The sequence below is a fragment of the Mustela erminea genome, chromosome 2 (genome assembly GCF_009829155.1).
Source record: "Mustela erminea isolate mMusErm1 chromosome 2, mMusErm1.Pri, whole genome shotgun sequence".
In the NCBI taxonomy this organism is placed as follows: domain Eukaryota; kingdom Metazoa; phylum Chordata; class Mammalia; order Carnivora; family Mustelidae; genus Mustela; species Mustela erminea.
The window spans coordinates 52558352-52578639 of NC_045615.1; the positions used below are offsets into that span (position 1 = coordinate 52558352).

General features: G+C 33.5%; 1 protein-coding gene across 5 annotated transcripts in view; it reads left to right on the forward strand.

The window, feature by feature from the left end:
• The window catches only part of GRID2 (glutamate ionotropic receptor delta type subunit 2), a 1491890-nt gene that overhangs the window by 1207279 nt on the left and 264323 nt on the right, over positions 1-20288 (forward strand). For all 5 annotated transcript variants that reach the window (XM_032332901.1, XM_032332902.1, XM_032332903.1 and 2 more), the window contains one exon: positions 17151-17289. In XM_032332901.1, the coding sequence (XP_032188792.1) occupies positions 17151-17289 (139 nt within the window). The remainder of the gene's footprint in view (positions 1-17150; positions 17290-20288) is intronic.

Genomic DNA, 20288 nt, shown 5'->3' on the forward strand with positions numbered 1-20288 from the left:
TTTTGATAGATACTGGGAAAGGAAACAGAAAAAGAAGTAAACAAATGCATTTTTTGTTGCAAATAAGATTTCAAGGAAGATATGTGGCACACTGTGCCCATTTTGCTTTGTGCAGAAGCTGCAGTTTAACCATTAATACCATATAATGCAGATCCATGAGTTGGTGGAAATTTCAGCAAATAACCATATACACTATAAAGTTTTAGACTAGCTAGTCAATTTCAAACATACTGAAGCTGCTTTATGGAAAAAATAAAAAAGGCAACAAAACAAAAAACCTTAAAAAGTAGAAAAGAACTTCTATTTTCAGTGTAATTTCAAAATCTCTGAAAGGGTACATATCTTAATTCAGGATGGGTTAGCTAGTTCTATTTAAAAAAAAGATTTTGCTAACTAGTATTCTAAAAGATTGGTCTTACCCAATAAAGTTCGTATATAACAAGTTACTCTGAGTAGATTTAGTTGAATTCGTTCCACCTGTGATCATGTTTCTTGTAGTATTGAATAAAAGCAATTAGTACAGGATGGGGGGAAAATCCTTGATTGATTAAGATCTAGAGAAGGGATTTATGACAAGGTTTTCTAAATACCATCACTGCTCCAATTCTTGTGGATATGAAAGTAAAGGTTGTGGTGGGGAATCATGGTAAACACAATATGTATTATTCACCCATACATCCTTGATGTTGTGTTTAGGGAAGCTTACCTTTCACAGTAGCATTTCACCTCAAGATTCTTGACTATTACTTTGGGTACAACTTGTGTTTAACTGCATTGTAGTCCACCTTACAAACTGGGAAACTGAAATCCCTTTTTCGATTAAATTACTAAAATCTCAAATGTTTTAATTTTGCAAGATCAGACAGGAAAACCGTCTCTTAATTGGCTGCTTTTAATTCTTTAGCTCATTAGAAACAGTGGGAATTTTATGTGGGCTGGAATAATGAAAACATTGTGAAAAGAAACTGCCAAGTGTTACTTGTGTGTAATGTAATTCAATTTAATTCTACTGTGAGTTACAGCAGTGGATACATGGAACTTAAGTTAAAATCAGCATATCTGGGTTATGTGGTATAGCTAGCAATTATTTAATTGGATTACAATTAATTTTTACTTCATTTTTCAGATTTATTCATTAGAAATATCCCACGTTACTGAGTTCAGTAAAACTTACCTACTTCTGTTAATCCTGAAATTTCAAGAATTTTAAAGATTATCTTCTTCTGTAGGAAGTTCTAATGTTGAAATAACGTTTTGGAAATGTGTGTAGAAAATGTAATTATAATAGCCCCAAACTGGAAATGATACAAATGTCTAGTTACTGGTGAATGAATAAGCAAATTGTGATATATGCGATGGAATGCTTTTCAGCACTAACAAGGGATAAGCCACTAACACATGGAACAACATGAATGAATCTCAAACATTTATGCTAAGTAAAACGAAGCCAGACCTAAAAGACTACGTTCCATTCATATGAAATTAAAAAGAACCTTATATAGAAAAAGAAAAATATTTCACAGTGACAGAAAGCAGATTTGTGTTGCCTAGTGCCAAGCATGGGGGATAGAGATTGACCAGAAAGAATTACATAGGAACATTTTGGGTAATGGTGATATCTTATATCTGCACTGTAGCAGTAATGATCTTTTATTTACTTGATCAGAATAGCATTCTTATCTCAGGGGATTATGTATAGATGACATTTGTATGTGTAAAAGACTGTCATTAATTAAGAAAAAGTGAAATATGCCGAGATATATTATTCAACTGATAAAGAACTCATCGAAACAGAAGTGTATAAATAATGTTAAAGAGTGGGGGAAAAGGAACTGCAATTTATAAACAGCTTTATATATATTATAATTACTATGGAAATGTAAATATTAAATTAGAGAAGTGTTCTCATGTATAGGAAATTGCCATTTTGATTACATCATCTAATGCCTCCTAGTCTACTTTTGCTTATCTGGAAATAGACTTTTCAGTTAGTCCAGAACAATATTTTGTCATTCAACTGAAATGTCAACACTTCAGAAAGATAAAAGTTAACAAAAGATTAGTAACATTACCTGTATCTATTTATTCAAAAATATTATAAAATGTATTTGAAAATGCTTAACACTTGTATAAGACAAAAAATTTCATTTCTTTCACCAAATAACTTATTTTTATGGATTCTATCAAAAAAGATGTTTATAACAATATAATATATGGTAGCATAAAACCTCTACACTTCCAGGGTGCGCCTGGGTGGCTCAGTGGGTTAAAGCCTCTGCCTTCGGCTCAGGTCATGATCTCAGGGTTCTGGGATCAAGCCCCACATCGGGCTCTCTGCTCGGCAGGGAGCCTGCTTCCTCCTCTCTCTCTCTGCTACCTCTCTGCCTACTTGTGACCTCTGTCTGTCAAATAAATAAAATCTTTAAAACAAACAAACAAACAAACAAACAAAAAAAAAACCTCTGCATTTCCAAAAATATGATACTGAAGTAAGCTGCAGTATATCTGACTGGAAAAATACTGTTCAGCCAGTGAAAATGTAATAAACAGCATACGATATTATAGGGGATTAAGGAGGGCAATTGTGATGAGCGCCACATAATGTATGGAAGTGTTAAATCACTCTGGTACATCTGAAACTTATATAATGTTGTGTGTTAACTAATTGGAATTAAAATACTTACAAATGTGAAAAAATAGAATATTATAAATGTGGTCAGACTACTGGTATTAAAAATTAGTTAAGAAAAATTTCAAAAAGAACCTATCAACAGATGCTAACTTGTTCTTTTCTTTAATATTGGGTTTCTGAATCATAAATTGGATGAATTCTAGGAACTTGACTAAGAGGCTCTAAATTCCCACTCAGCAATTGAGAGGCTATATTTCTGCCCTCAGATCTAGAATCTTTTTTTCCTATACATATCAAGAAACTCCTTGGTAGGCTACCTATCTATTTCATATTTAGGAACCCTGTGATAAGCCATTGCTAAAGGACAGACAGTATACTCCAATTATCATTCATAAACAGCATGTCATATTATAGTAATTTTACCTTGTCTCTGAGAGTTAAACATCTCTACTTAGCCTCTGCCAACCTGGGATACTATATTCAACTTGATATAAAACATTCAATTTTTGGGACACCTGGGTGGCTCAGTTGGTTAAGCGGCTGCCTTCGGTTCGGGTCATGATCCCAGTGTCCTGGGATCGAGTCCCACATCCGGCTCCTTGCTCGGCAGGGAGCCTGATTCTCCCTCTGCCTCAGCCTGCCACTCTGTCTGCCTGTGCTTGCTCTCGCTCATCTCTCTCTCTGACAAATAAATAAATTAACTCTTAAAAAAAAAAAGATTCAATTTTTTATACTACTAGTCATGCCACATTTATAATTTTATCTCATATTTATTACATTTTCACTGGCGAAATAATATTTTCTTAGATACACTATCTCTAATTTAAGTATTCTGCTTTTGAAAATTTAGAGGTTTAGACTACCATATATTATATTACTTTACAAAGGTTTTATAAAAAGCTACCATTACATTGCTATACATTGCCTACAAGTACCAGTATACGGAGTTCTTCAAAGATGCTTGTACTCCAAACCCCTCCCATGTACCTCTTAATGTTTTGTAAAAGGATTGTCCCTTTCCCAGATAGGGAGATGAAAGTTTGTTCAGAAAAAATCCATTTCCAACATTTCCACCTCCCTGAATATCTATAGAATACCAGAGAAGTTGTGTATAGTTTACCTCAAAAATCCATTCATTATTGGTCCATCCTTCAATTAGCCAATCTAACAAACTACTATCACCACTCTTAAGTCAATATCTGAAATATCAAATCCCAAATCGTTACCTCCCAAAACAACATATTTTCCCTAAATGATAATTATCCTCCACTCTGTATGATATAAAACTTTTATAAGGGGGCTTTATACTTCTCTAACAGTTATTTGGGATCTAAATTGTATCTGGAGGCAGTAAAGGGTAAGGTAGGTGAGTTCAGGAGAGAACTGTGATTCCCTAGGTCGAGGCATTTAGAATCATTTATGCAGAGGAAGGCTGATTCCTTCACAATCGATGAGAGATTGCTTCTTATACCAAGGAGGTTCAGAAGGATTTTGAAACTCAAATTTCCCATCAGTGCCCTTCACTTAACCATGAGACTATATAAGACAGAAGATTTAATTGGAGATTGAATTGTGCTGCTCTTACAGTCAAGCCCAAGTCTTGTCCTCAGTCTTATCTGCCCTGGAACTATATAATTTAAAAGACTCCTTCAAAGCTGCCAACAAGACTTTCAAATTATACCTTATTTCTGAGTTTATAATTCATTGCCTTCAATTTCTCCCTTACCTTTGGTATTATTTGAAGTCTTCAGAACAATTAGCTGGAACCACAATCTTTAACTTAGAAATAAACCCACACATATTTGGTCAATTAATTTACAGCAAAGGAGGCAAGATTATAAAATGGGAAAAGGACAGTCTCTTCCATAAATGGTGTTGGGGAAACTTAACAGCTACATGCAGAAGAATAAAATTGGACCACTGTTTTCCATCATATACAAAAATTAACTAAAAGGGATTAAGACTTAGACATAAGACCTGAAACTATAAAACTCCTGGGAGAAAACAGACAATAAGTTCCTTGACATCTGTCTTAGCAATGTTTTGTGGGTTTGGTTTGGTTTCGTTAGATCTGATTTCAAAAGTCAGGGAAATGAAAGTAAAAATAAACAAATGAGAATACATCAAACTAAAAAGCTTCTTCACAGTAAAGGAAACCATCAACAAAATAAAAAGATAACCTACTGAATTGAAGAAGGTATATGCAAATAATATATACAATTAGGGATTAATATATAACATACATAAAGAATCCATACCATCCAATAACAACAAACAATCTGGTTTAAAAATGGGCAGAGGTTCTGAAGAGACATTTTTCCAAAGGAGACATACTGATGTCCAATGGGCACATGAAAATCTCAATAGAAATCAAAACCACAATGAGATATCATCTCCTACCTGTCAGAAAAGCTACTATCAAAAAGAAAGAAGTAACAAATGCTGACATGTATGTGGAGAAAAAAGAACCCTCATGCATTGTTGGTGCAAATGCAAACTAGTCCAGCCACTCTGGGAAACAGTATGGAGGTCCCTCAAAAAATTAAAAATAGAACTACCATGTGATGCAGCAATTTCATTAGTGGGTATCTCTTCGAAGAAAATGAAAGCTGTAATTCAAAAAGATATAGGCATCCCTGTGTTCATTGCAGCATTTGTTCGTGAGTCTTTGGACTTGATGGAAGAAGGAAGCTCAAAAGATAGATGATGTTGAGCACCCAGTGATTAAAATAAAAACAGACCAAAAAAGATAGATGATGGCATAGGAGAGTAGAGTCTTTGAAAATGAGACTCTAGAGGGGTCAAAGTTGTTTTTAATGAATGTTATATTTGCCGATACAAATAGAAAAGCAGTGTTGTTTGCATTAAATATAAAAAGTAAGTGTAATTCAACTAAAACATTATTAAATTCTAGTTAGATTATGTTTTCTGTCAAAGAGAGTTTAAGATTTTCCTTACCTTTATAGAAGTAGATACGAAATTTCAAAGACACTTACTATCTGCAAGCTGAAGCTTTGTTCTTGCCATGGTAAGAAAATACCAAAAGATAATTTTAAATGGCCCAACTTTCACACGATAACACAATATGATTTCACATTATCCCTCTTTACTGCCTAAAGCTAACTTTTGTAGCAGTAATAGACGTGCCACCTTGTTGGGTGCCTGGATGGCTCAGTGGGTTAAAGCCTGTGCCTTCGGCTCAGGTCATGATCCCAGAGTACTGGGATCGAGCCCTGCATCGGACTCTCTGCTCATCAGGGAGCCTGCTTCCTCCTCTCTCTCTCTGCCTGCCTCTCTGCCTACTTGTGATCTCTGTCTGTCAAATAAATAAATAAAATCTTTAGACATGCCACATTGTAGAAACCTGCCCTACCTTGCAAATGGATTCAAACAGTAGACCTACTGTGCTGTGGCCAACAGCAAATCTTACCTGTATCTCACAATCCCCTTCTTATTACCCCTGCACCCTCTACTAAAGGAGAAAGAATTAAAGCACTTTCCTATCTATCCACAGCCAGTTTGTCAATTTGACTATTTATGAATGAGTTCCAAGGAATTGACTAGTATATAAATATGACATAGATGCCTTAAGCATTTTAGGAGAGTTGTACATTTTTTCTCCCCCTTAAATGGGATTGCCCTGGCAATGGCTAATTGCTAACAATATCCTTTATATTTTCTAAACTGATTTTTCTAAGTCTGAAACATTTTAATATAAATTAACACTCCAATTAGCCAGTTTACTTGAATATATTCAGTCACCCATAATATTGGAAATTTCCTATTTGCTATAAGAGTATTTATACATTCTGCTAAGAACCTGGTTCCAATAAGCATCCAATTTAAAAAAATGTTTATAAGGAAAAGTAATAATTTAATTTTTTAAAATCACATTTCATAAAAGAGTACCATAGTCCAAGATTTATATAATAAACACTCTGTGAGTTTTAAAACCTATGAGAAGCTGATACCACACAACCAAATTGGAGAGTCTTAAATGATCACTCTTCCGTATTTTCAGATACACACACAGATGCATACATACATATTCACACAGAATAAGACTTAAAGCAACAAAATTTTGCCTGACTCAGGTGAAATTATCAAGTTTTATAATCTTGCCTGGGGGAAAAACTTTGTTTTATCTTTTTAACTACTTCTGTAAGCAAGATTATATATACAATAGCAAGGTTTGATACATTTTTTGATGTAGCAAACCAGTCACATAAACATTCAAATCTGTGTTAAGATTTTTCCCTATAGCATAGGTGTCACTCTGGGAAATACAAATCCCACATGCTTCTACAGAAATGTCAGGAATTGCTTCCTGAAATGTCAGGAATTGCCAGTCAAAATTCTCCATACTTTAGCCATGTGGGATTGTGTTTTTGATTTAATAGATAATTTTTTGTCTTCCATCTGATGGTCTCCTCTAGCATCCTGAATCTAGGCAAGTATTTTTTTTTTTTCCAAATTGTGGAGACAGAGGGGAAATTAAAAAAAAAAGGAAAAATGGTCTTTGTTTCTTTCTCCTTACTTTCTTCTGTTCCTTAGTTTTATTGTGAAGTATTATTTACATACATAAAAGTGTACAAAATTTAAGAGTACAACTCACTGAATTACCACCAACAATGGAACACCTGTGTAATTACTACCTAGAAAAAGATAGAACATGGCCCCCATTGCCCTGTCTCAACTGTTAATTGTTTATTCCCAAAGGTAACCGCTTACAGGATTACCAGCCCTCCCATTCACACTGCCTATATTTGAACAGTTATAATACAGTATGCGGTTCTTCTGTTTGTTTTTTACTCAACATTTAGTTTCTGAAATCCATCCATGGTGCTATGCCTAAATGAAATCTGTTTCTTTTCGTTTCTGTACAATATTCCATTGTATGAATATAACATAATTTATGCATTCTACTCTCAAAGAGTGTCTAGGTTGTTCCCAGTTCAAGGCTGTTGTGGATAACGTTGCTATGAAGCTTTCCTGTGCTTGTCTCTTGGTACACATATTCCTCTTTGGGGTATATACCTAATAAGTGGAATTGCTGAGTCTTAAGAAAAGCATATAGTAGTTTTCAGAGATGCTGCCGAATTATCAAAATGATTGAATCAATTTACAATCCCACCAACAATACTCCAGTAACTCCACATCCTTGCCAACAATTGATACTATTTCTTTACCTTAATCATTCTGGTGGTTCTGTTAGTAGTATTCCATTTTTCTTTTAGTTTGTATATCCCTAATAACTAATGAGGTTGCCACATTTTCACCCTTATTTATGTTTGTCTTCTTTTATGAAGACTCTTGTTGCCAATTTTTCTAATTATTATCTGTTCTAGTCTTACTGATTTATAAAGGTTTTTTTGGTTAGATATGTGTATGACAAAGATCTTCTATTATGACTTATCTACACTCTTTTAGTGATATCTTTTGAACTACAGAGTATTACTGTAGTCAAATCTATCGATCTTTTGTACTCTAAGAAATCTTTTGCTACCATATATCTTATGGATATACTAAAAACATTCTTATATTATTTTCTAGAGGTTTTACTATTTATATATCTATATATAAGCTATTCAGTATTGATTTCTGTGCATGTTGTAAATTAGGAGACAAGTTTTACTCTGTTTTACATGTATATCCAAGTTGACCTAGTAGTACTTTCTGAAAAGACCTCCCTTTCTCTATATATTGCCTTGCCAGCTGGGCATAAATCAAGTGTCTATGCATACATGGATAATTTTCATTGATATGGTCTATCCTTGCATAAATGCCACGTTGTCTTAATTACTGTATACAGCTATAGTCAGCTAGACCGTCTGACTTCAGCTGACTAGTCAGCTTTTTCTTCTTCTTGATCATTGTCTTGGCTATTTTTATTCTTTTGCAATTTCATATAAATTTTATATTCAGCATTTTAGTCTCTCTCTCTTTCTGTCTCTCTCACAAAAATAACCTGAAAGTTTTGGATTGACAGTTTGGTGAATCTATAGATCAACTTGAAAAGACTTTTTATATCTTCATAATATGGAGTCTTTGGATCAATAAACATGATATATCCATCCATTTATTTAATATTATTCCAGTCAAGAAAGTTAATAGAGTTTCATGTAGAGAGCTTTTACATCTTTATTCCTAGTTGTTTGATATTTCCAATGCTATTGCAAATGGCATATATTTTTAATTCCATATTTTAAGATTTTCTTGCAGTATAATTTGAATATTGAGTCTGTACTATAGTAAACTGACAACTAACATTAACAATAGTAATTTACTCTATATTATCTCAGCTTTTCTACATAAATATTCCTACTAGCCCCAATCCACAACTTCTATTTCATTTTTTCCCAATTCTTAAGTTTTTTTTTCTTTTTTTTATTGTTGTTGTCATTTGGCTGTTGCACTACACTTTGTACCTTCAATGGAATACAAATGGTAACAACTTGTAGCCTTTAACAGAGTCTCTAAAAAATAATTATTTGGGGGTGCCTGGGTGGCTCAGTTGGTTAAGCATTTGCCTTCTGCTTGGGTCATGATCCCAGGGTTTTGGGATCAAGTTCCACATCAGACTCCTTGCTCAGCAAGGAGCTTCTTTCTCCCTCTACCTCTGCCCCCCTGCTTGTGCTCTCTCTGGCTCTTTTTCTCTCTCTCAAATAAATAAAATCTTTAAATATATATATTTATTTATTTTATTAATAAGAATGATGTTTGCTACAGGTTTTCTGAAAAGTCTCTTTGCAAAACTAAGAACAATCTTTTTATTTCTAGTTGGCTGGATTATTTCTAGGTTTGTTTAAAAAGAAAAACTGATACTAAATTTTATCTGTGCCTTTTCTGCATCTACCAAAATGATTATAGGATTTCTCTACTTTATAGTGCTGATGCAGTGAATTCCCATGACCTTTTTTTATTGAAAAATATTTGACATACATCACTGTATAAGTTTAAAGCATAAAGAAGGATGCACTGATTCACACATATTGTGAAATGATTATCAAAATAATCATATAGATACAGGAAAAAGGACATCCTTGTGATGATATCTTTTAAGATGGACTCTCAACTTCTTTTTTTGGTATGTTTCATTAGAAATTTGCTGTAGCTATGTTGTATATTTTATCTCTAGTACTTTTTTATTTTATAAGTGGAAGTTAGTACATTTGAACAAGTTCTTCTAATTCCCCCTCCTACCATCCTGTGCCTCTGGTCCCCACAAATCTGATGTAGTTTTATATGAGGGGTGTGTGTGTGTTGTTGTTGTTGTTGTTTTTACATTCCACATGTAAGTGAGATCATATAATATTTGTCTTTCTCTATTTCACTTATTTCACTTAGCATAATGTCTTCAGATTCCACCCAAGTTGTCACAAGTGGTAGGATTTCCTCATTTTTCATGGATAAACAATATTCCATTGTAGGTATTTTATATAGAGAGAGCACAAGTCTCTTATCCATCTATCCATTAGTGGACACTTAAAGTTTTTCCATGTTTTGACTATTCTAAATAACACTGCTGTGAACATAGGGGTGCAGATATTTTTTCAATATATTCAGGGAATATATTCCCTGAAATGGTATTGTTGGATCTTATGACAATTTTGTTTTTAATTATCTGAGGAATCTCCATACTGTTTTCCATAGTGGCTGCACCAATTTGCAATTCCCTCAACAGTACAGGAGGGTTTTTTTCCCTCCACATCCTTACAGTATCTATTATCTCTTATCTTTTTGATGATGTTATCTCTTATCTTTTTGATGATGGCCAATCTAACAAGCATGGGGTAATTACCTCATTGCAATTTTCATTTTCATTCCCCTAATGACTAGTGATGTTGAGCATCTTTTCAGTTAGGTCCTTTCCCCAGTTATTATTTAGGTTATTTTTATTTTTTGCTATCAAGTTATATGAGATCTTTATATATTTTTATAAGAACACTTATCAGATGTTTGGTTTGCAATTTTTTTTCCATTTTGTATGTTTCACTTTATTCATAGTTGATTTTGCTGTGTAGAAACTTTTAAGTTTGATGTAATCCCACTTGTTTATTTTTGACTTAGTTGCTTGTGCTTTAGCAAGCAAAGACCCATGTCAAGGAACTTTATTTCTAAGTTTTCTTCTAGGAGTTTCATGGTTTTAGGTATTACATTTAAGTCTTTAACCCATTCATAGTGAATTTTTATGAGTGGTGTTAAGATATAGTCATTTCATTCTTTTACATGTGAACATCCAGTTATTCTAGCACCACTTATTGAAAAGAATTTTTTTTTTCCACTGAGTGTTTTTGCTCCCTTTTCAGATATTAATTGATTGTGGGGCACCTGGAGGGCTCAGTGGGTTAAGATTCTGCCTTTGGCTTATGTCATTATCTCAGGGTCCTGGGATCGAACCCTGTATTGGGCTCTCTGCTGAGCAGGGAGCCTGCTTCCAACTCCCCCCACACCCCCACCACCTGCCTACTTGTGATCTCTCTCTGTGTGTCAAATAAATAAAATCTTTTTTAAAAAGTAGTTGATTGTACGTACATAGGTTTATTTCTGGTCTCTCAGTTCTGTTCATTGTTCTATTTGTCTGTTTTTATGCCACAACAGTACCATACTGTTTGAATGACTATGGCTTTATAGTACAGCTTGAAATCAGAAAGTATGATGCCTCTGCTTTGTTCTTCTTTCTCAAGATTGCTTTGGCTATTTGGGGTCTTTTGTGGTTCCATATCAATTTTAAATGTATTTTTTTCTACTTCTTTAAAAAATACCATTGGGGAGGGTATGTGCTTTGGTGAGTGCTGTGAAGTGTGTAAACCTGGTGATTCACAGACCTGTACCCCTGGGGATAAAAATATATGTTTATAAAAAATACCATTGGAATCTTGCTAGGAATTGCATTGACTCTATAGAGGGGTTTTCATATTATTGACATTTTAATGGTCTTAATTCTAATCCATGAACATAGGATACCTTTCCATTTCTTTGTGTCTTCTTTGGTTTCTTTCATCAATGTCTTTTAGTTTACAGAGTACAGATCTTTCATCTTTTTAGTTAAATTTATTCCTCAGTATTTTACTCTTGTTGAGGCTATTGTAAATGAAGTTGATTTCCTTATTTTTTAGGAAATTTGTTGTTAATGTATAGAAATGCTACTGATTTTCATATTTTAATTTTGTGTCCTGCAACTTTACTGAAGTTATTGATTAGATCTAATAGTTTTGGGTTGAATATTCAGGATTTTCTATATATAAAATTGTGTCATCTGCAAATAGAGAAATTTTTCTTCTTCCTTTCCAATTTTGAAAGCTTTTATTCTTTACCTGGCCTGATTGCTTTGGTTAGGACTTCTAATATTATGTTGACTGGAAATAATGAGAGTGGTCACCTTTATTTTGTTCCCAATTTCAACCTTTTACCATTCAGTAGGTTGTTAGCTATAGGCTTGTCATATATGCCCTTTATTATATTGAGATATGTACTTTCTGTGCCTAATGTGTTGAATTTTTATCATGAACAAATGTTGAATTTTATCAAATGCATTTCTGCATCTATTCAGATAATTACATGATTATTTTCTTTCATTCCATTAATGTTTTGTATCACTTTCATTGATTTGCATATGTTGAACCATCCTTACCTTCCAGGGATAAATTCCACTTTTCTTGGTGAATGATTCTTTTTAATGTGCTGCTGTATTTGGTTTACTACAATTTTACTGAGGATTTTTGCATCTGTATTCATCAGGGATATTGGCCTATGGTTTTCCTTTCCAGTAGCATCCTTTCTTGTTTTTGGTGCAAGATAATGCTGGCCTCCTAAAATAAGTTTGAGAGGATTCCCTCCTCTGCTGTTTTTTGGAAGAGTTTTAAGATTGGTGTTAATTCTTTAAATGTATGGTAAAATTCACCAGTGAACCAATCTGGTCCTGGGTTCTACTTTGTTGGAAGATATTTTATTATTGACTCAATCTCCTTATTAGTGAATGGTGTATTCAGGCTTTCTATTTCTTCTGATTCAGTCCTGAAAATTATACACATTTCTAAGCATTTTTCCATTTCTTCTAGGTTGTCTAGTTTGTTGGTGAATAGTTGTTCATAGTAGCCTCTTATGATACTGTGAATTTCTCTGGTATCAGTTGTAATGTCTCCTTTTTATTTTTAATTATACTAATTTGGGTTCTTTCTTTTTTTCCCTTGTTTATTCTACTTAAGGGTTTGTCAATTCAGTTTGTCTCTTCAAAGAGTCAACTTTTAGTTTGGTTAGTCTTTTCAATTGTTTTGCTTTTCCACATTTAATTTATTTTGGCTCTAATATTTATTCTTTTCTTCTACTAATTTTGGGCTCAGTTTCTTCTTTTCCTAGTTCCTTATGACATAGAGCTAGGTTGTTTATTTGGGTCCCTCTTGCCTCTTCATGGAGGTGTTTATGGATATTAACTTGCCTCTAAGAACTGCTTTTGTTGTATTCCACAAGCTCTGGTATACTGTATTTCCACTTTCATTTGTGTCAAGAAGCCTTTTTTATTTCTTCTTTTATATGTTCTTTAATTCATTGGTTGTTGAAGACAGTATTGCTTAATTTCCGTGTGTTCATGAATTCCCAGGTTTCTTCTTGTTTTGATTTCTAGTTTCACGCCATTGTGGTCATAGACGATATTTGGTATAATTTTAATCTTCCTAAATTTTCTAAGACTGGTTTTGTGTTCTAATATATGCTCTATTGTAGAAAATCTTTCTTCTGCACTGGAAAAGATGTGTAGCTGCTGTTTGGATAAAATGTTCACTTTATTTCTCTTAGGTCTATTTAGTCTACAGTGTTTTTCAAGTTCACTGTTTCCTTATTGATTCTCTGTCTTAAAGATCTATCCATTGTTAAGAGAGAGATATTGAAGTCTCTACCTACAACCATATTAATTTTTATTTCTTTTCAACTCAGTTTCTGCTTTACAGATTTAAATGTTTCAGTACTGGGCACATAAATATTTGTATTTGTTTTATTTTCTTGATGTGTTGACCCCCCCTATCATTACATAATGACCTTTTTGTTTCTTTTTATCATTTTTAGTTTGAAGTCTTTTTTGTCTGAATTTTGTTATTGTTATCAATGTTGCTTGAAATATCCTTTTTTTTTCAGTCTCATTATATGTGTCTTTAATACTAACATAAGCCTCTTTTAGACTGCATATTTCTGGGTCTTGATTTTTTTTTGTCCATTCATCTATTCTATGTCTTTTACTTGGAAAACTTAATCTGTTCACATTTAAATAAATTTTTAATAGGTAATAACTTACTATTTCCATTTTTCTCACTGTTTGCTGAATGTTTTATAGATCTGTTTGTCCGTATTTCTTATCCTGCAATCTTTTTATATGTTTTGATGTATTTTGGTATCACTATGCTTTCACTTCTTTATCATGTTCTTTTGTATAATTATTACATGATTTTTCTTTGTGGTTACCAGGAGGTCTTTTAAGCTTATGACACACTATTTTAAACTGATAACAGCTTCAATAGAATTTATAAACTTTATACTTTTACCTCCCTTCCCCCTCATACTTTAGGTTATTTCAGTTACAACTACATTTTTCAGTATTGTGTAAATAATGATAGACTATTTTAGTTTTTTATTATTATTGTAAATTATTATAGATTATTTTTACTATGTTAGTTTTTTTAACTTTTAGAGTTTTAATTGAATTATATACCACTGGTATCACATTGCAAAATTTAACTATGACTATAAATTTACCATTACATGTGAGATTTATAATATATTTTTTTAAGGTTTTTTGGAGGGGGTTTTTTGGTGGGGGGTGTTGGACAGAGAGATAAAGAGAGCACAAGTGGGCAGAGCAGCAGGCAGAGGGAAAGGGAAAAGCAGGCTCTCCCCAAGCAGAAAGCCCTATATGGAGCTGGATCCCAGGACTTTGAGATCATGACCTGAGCTGAAGGCAGCTGCTTAACCAACTGAACCACCCATGTGCCCCTTACAATATACTTTTAAGGTTTTATATTGAGAATTTGTGTACTTTCACTTCCACTAGGAAAGCTCTCTTTAGCATTTCTTGTAAAGCAGGTCTATTGATAATAAATTTCATCAGCCTTTGTTTCTGGAAGTCTTTATTCCCCCATTTCTGAAGGAAAACTTCACTGTATATATAATTTTGGGTTGGCAGTTATTTTCTTTCAATATTTTGAACATGCCACTTCATTTCTTCAAAACACAAATTCAGCTGCATCTCATTAGCTCTTAAAATTTAAGGAATTTTGGTATGCAATATTTTTATTATTGTCAACTTTAAAATATTTTTCTCTTGTGATTTTTCTTTGACCCATGGATTCATACAATTGTAATATTGGTTTCCAAGTAAATGAGTATTTTCTGGTTTTTTCTGTCCCACCTACCTCCATATGGCAAGACCCAAGCTCTAATTATTAAAGTTCTGAAAGCTTTCAAAAGCACTGTTTACCTTCTCAGTCTCTTAGCTTCTTTTTGTTAAAGTGGCATTTATATCTCAAGGAAAAGCAGTTCTAGATACCAGGTCATATTTCTGGGTTATCTTCTTCTCTAGGACCTTGGTTTTCTAATTTTTTAATGCTTCTTTAGTTCTGAAATGCATGAGATGTATAATTTGTCTAGTTGTTGTCAGTTATTGTTTTGAATTACCAGAATTGGAAGTCAACAGTCCTATTACTTTTAACACTTGATTTCTAAGTGCAGATATCAAATAATTTGGGGGGATTCCACAAGAATATTTGAATTACCCAAGTTGAAGATTTTATGCCATGGATAAATGAAATTCAACAAATATTCTTTCATGTTTGTGATAACAACTCTAAGAAGTGTAAAAACTTTATGTAACTTTATACAACTCAACACCAAAAAAACAAATAAGCCAATTAAAAAAATGGACATAGGACCTGAATAGACCTTTTTCAAAAGGAGATATAGAGATGGCTAAAAGACACGTGAGATGGCTAAAAGACACGTGAAAATATGCTCAACATCACTGATCATCAGGGAATTTAAATCAAAACCACACTGAGATATCTCATACCAGTCAGAATGGCCAGTATCAAAAAGATAATAACATGTTGGTAAGGATGTGGAGAAAGAGAACTTTTGTGAAGTGTTAGTGGAAATGTAAACTGGTATAGCTGCTCTGGAAAACAATATGGAGGTTCCTCCAAAAATTAAAAATAAAAATATCATATGATCCAGTAATTCTACTACTGGGTATTTACCCAAAGAAAATGAAAACACTAATTCAGATCCAGTGATTGCATTGCTGGGTATTTACCCCCAAAATACTAAAACACTAATTCAAAGGGATACATGCACCACAATGTTTTGTAGCAGTATTTACAATAGCCAAATTATGGGAGCAACCCAACTGTCCATTATGATGATGATGAATGTATAAAGATGTGGCATACACACAAATTTTACATATATATATACACACACACATATATGTATATATATATAGTGAAATATTACTCAGCCATAAAAAAGAATGAAGTCTTGCCATTTACAACAACATGGATGGAGCTAGAGAGTATAATGGTAAGTGAAATGTTACTCAGAGAAAAACAGATACCATATGATTTCACTCATATGTAGAATTTAAAAAACAAAACAAACAACCAAAAGAAAAAAAAAATGAGATAGATAAAACAAGAAACAAACTCTTAACTATACAGAACAAACTGATTGTTACCAGAGGGGTGGTGTGTGGGAAATTGAGTAAAACAGGTAAAGACAATTAATAGTAAACTTATCATGATATGCACTGAGTAATGTATAGAACTGCTGAATCACTGCATCATATGTCTGAAGCTAATATAATACTCTATGCTAAGTATACTGGAATTTTTTAAAATTAATTTTAAAAATGTATATGTACCCCTATGTTGATTGCATCATTATTTACAATAGCCAAGATATAGAAACAAGCCAAATATCCATCAGTAGATGAATAGTTAATGAAGATGTGATATCAATATAAAGTAATTATATATATTATGTTATATGTTATATAAAAAAATATATATATACACATATATAAAATACCTATGATCCTAGGGAAATTAACCAAAAATTATTTTCAATATTATTTATTGAAGTAGAAATCTGAAAAGTTGTATTAAATATAGACATAATAGTATTAATAGCACCTAACCACTAAATAATGAAGCATTGAAAATAAAGTAGCTATCTGTGGTTATAATAAGAGGGTAATTAATTCTAGGGCTGAACAAGAAGGTAGAAGAAGTATCATTGAAATAAGTTATACTAATTATTTATCATGCTTCTTTTTGGCTGGGTCTTACATAGTATCATAAAAGGGAATTAAATATGAAGTAATAAATATAACCAAAATACAGAAATCCATGCCGATGTTGTTAGGTCAAAAGATTTTTCAGTACTTAAAAGCTAATTTGGCATTGACAGTGTAAGACCTCAGATTCTCAATAAATACATGTTGATGTTATTTTATTCTATTTGCTTCTTTCCACAGGTGGAGAGGTCCCATACACAACTCTGGCTACTCGAATGATGATGGGGGCTTGGTGGCTATTTGCACTGATTGTCATCTCATCTTACACAGCAAATCTTGCTGCTTTCCTCACTATTACCCGCATCGAAAGCTCCATCCAGTAAGTAGACAAAGATTTCAGTAGCTACAAGGTTTGAGGAATGTTGAGTAGCCAAAACTATTTAAATAAATATAAAGTATCTGATAATAAATCTACACCCTTCTTTTGAATAAAGGCTTAATTTTGTGATATGCAAGGATCACTATATTGGTAGAACATTTTTTATAAAGTATAATTCTGGGTATAATTCTAATATTGTTTCCCACATTTTCCTGGAAGAAAAATACATATTCAGTGTTTCAGTTTCCACAAAGTATGACTATGTTTGGGCAATGTTATAAAAAGGGAAGGAAAAGGAGTCATATTAAAATATATATAACAATACCAGTTTCTGTCTTGAGTCTGCTCCATTGTGCACTGAGTAAATAGGTGGTTAGACATTAGATGATTGATAAATGACAGGGAAAGAGAGAGAGAGAGAAGGAGGTAGGGGTGTGAGGGAGAGAGGTAAAAGAATCTCTCAAGAAAGAAAACCACATAATGTAATGTTTTTTCATTACATTATAGCTAATGTCATAGCAACTGTGGTAACTATTACTGCTGCTTGTTCAGCTGCAAGTGGTGAGTTACCACCAACTATGGTACACTTACTCAAATCCTAAAAGTTACCGAAGTCAATGCCTCCATTCATGATGGCCACTTCCACGAGCTCTGAGAGCCCAAAGGCCTATGATCTAGCACAGCCAGTTCTGCTTCTGTGGGTTCATGCCATACTAGCAACACCACAGTACAACTTCTGCCTTATAAGAACATAATGTTCTGTGTATTGTTTCAGAAACATTTTCCTGAAAATGTTTTATTCGTCCAAAAATAAGATAGCATGAATCATCTTAGAATTGAAGAACGTTCACTCTCCACAAAACTGACAATTCAAAATTATGAATAATTATATTTGTTAAGGAATTCAGTAGGGATTTAATTCATCCTTAAAGGAAAACATCAGAGTTTTCTTCCTTTTAGAAATGTTGTAAATGAAGTCCATTAATAGCCACAAAACTATTATAACACAATACTAAAAATAAAACCAAGAATGAATGATCTATAAAGAAGTAGGATTTTTTTTTTCAATTGCCTGTGGTACAAAATTGAAAACCCCAAATTCAACTAATAATCATAACAGACAGTTAATTATTTCATCCAGTTACTGAAAGTAGATGAAGAAACAGAAGTTTGCAAGATTAATTCTCAAGAACACATAAACAATAGTGTCAGAGCTAGAAATCTAACCCATGTCAATCGAATACCAATCCATATCATACCCACTGAAATTTTTCCTTATGTAGCATGGTTTTTACAGTTTGTTTGCCTGATCTGCTTCCCTGGGGTTGCAGGCCTCATGGTGTGTGTGTGTATATGAACTATTTAATCATTACCAGCTTTGCCAGCATTAGTTTGTATCTTGACTTTTATGCAATAGCACTGGGATCAGAAGCCTCTATCAAATTTTTACACCCATAAGGTTTCTCTAAAGCTAATGGAAAAAGATCATAATTTCACATGATGTTTCCCACAAGTATAGTTCCACAATCCACAATAACTGAGCCTTCATTTCTTAAAAAATTATTTCTTTCTAATGCCAGCTCACATTATTAAAAGCCAACAGTGGGTATAATAAATCTCCCTTTCTTCTAATCTTATCAGTAGACTAATTTTGAAAGGGGAAAAATCAGAGCCAAAGGAGTTAAGAGAAGTCTGATTCTCTCCACAAACTTAAAGATATCTTCTAATTTCATGCCTCAGCTGCATTGGTAAACATAATTGCAGGCAGTGTTTCTTGGAAACATTTAAAGTTCTATTTGCAACTAATGTCAAACTTTCTTGAAAAATCCAAAGTTTAATTTTTCTTAGAAAAGACAAAACCTACAATACCATCCATGTCATGCTCCTTAATCATTTATATCCATAAGATTTGCTCATCACTAAATGAAACAATGCTTGTCAATGCATCTTTTTCAGTTCATTTTTGCTATGTCATTGGCACACATTTACCAGGCACATGTTCATTCCCAAAATTCAAAGTTGCTTCTCCAGACCCAGAAGGACAGAGCTAGTAGAGAAAAGTCAGTGAGAGAGAGGGGAAAAGCTGCTACTTCTTCTTTTTTTTTTTTTTAAATTTAATTTAATTTCTTTTTCAGTGTTCCAAAATTCATTGTTTATCCATGACACCCAGTGCTCCATGCAATACGTGCCCTCCATAATATCCACCACCAGGCTCACCAAACCCCCCCTCCCTCCTCCCCTCCCAAACCCTCAGTCTGTTTCTCAGAGTCCATAGTCTCTCATGGTTTGTCTCCCCCTCCGATTTCCCCCAACTTACTTCTCCTCTCCATCTCCCAGTGTCTTCCATGTTATTCCTTATGCTCCACAAGTAAGTGAAACCATATGATAATTGACTCTCTCTGCTTGACTTATTTCACTTAGCACGATCTCTTCCAGTTCTGTCCATGTTGATACAAAAGTTGGGTATTCATCCTTTCTGATGGAGGCATAATACTCCATTGTATATATGGACCATATCTTCTTTATCCATTTGTCTGTTGAAGGGCATCTTGGCTCTTTCCACAGTTAGGCAACTGTGGCCATTGCTGCTATAAACATTGGGGTACAGATGGCCCTTCTTTTCACTACATCTGTATTTTGGGGATAAATACCCAGTAGTGCAATTGCAGAATCATAAGGAAGCTCTATTTTTAATTTCTTAAGGAATCTCCACACTGTTTTCCAAAGTGGCTGCACCTACTTGCATTCCCACCAACAGTATAAGAGGGTTCCCCTTTCTCCACATCCTCTCCAACACTTGTTTACTGTCTTGTTGATTTTGGCCATTTTGACTGGTGTAAGGTGGTATCTCAGTGTGGTTTTGATTTGAATCTCCCTGATGGCTAATGATGATGAACATTTTTTAATGTGTCTGTTAGCCATTTGTATGTCTTCTTTGGAGAAGTGTTTGTTCATGTCTTCTACCTATTTTTTAATGTGATTATCTGTTTTGCATGTGT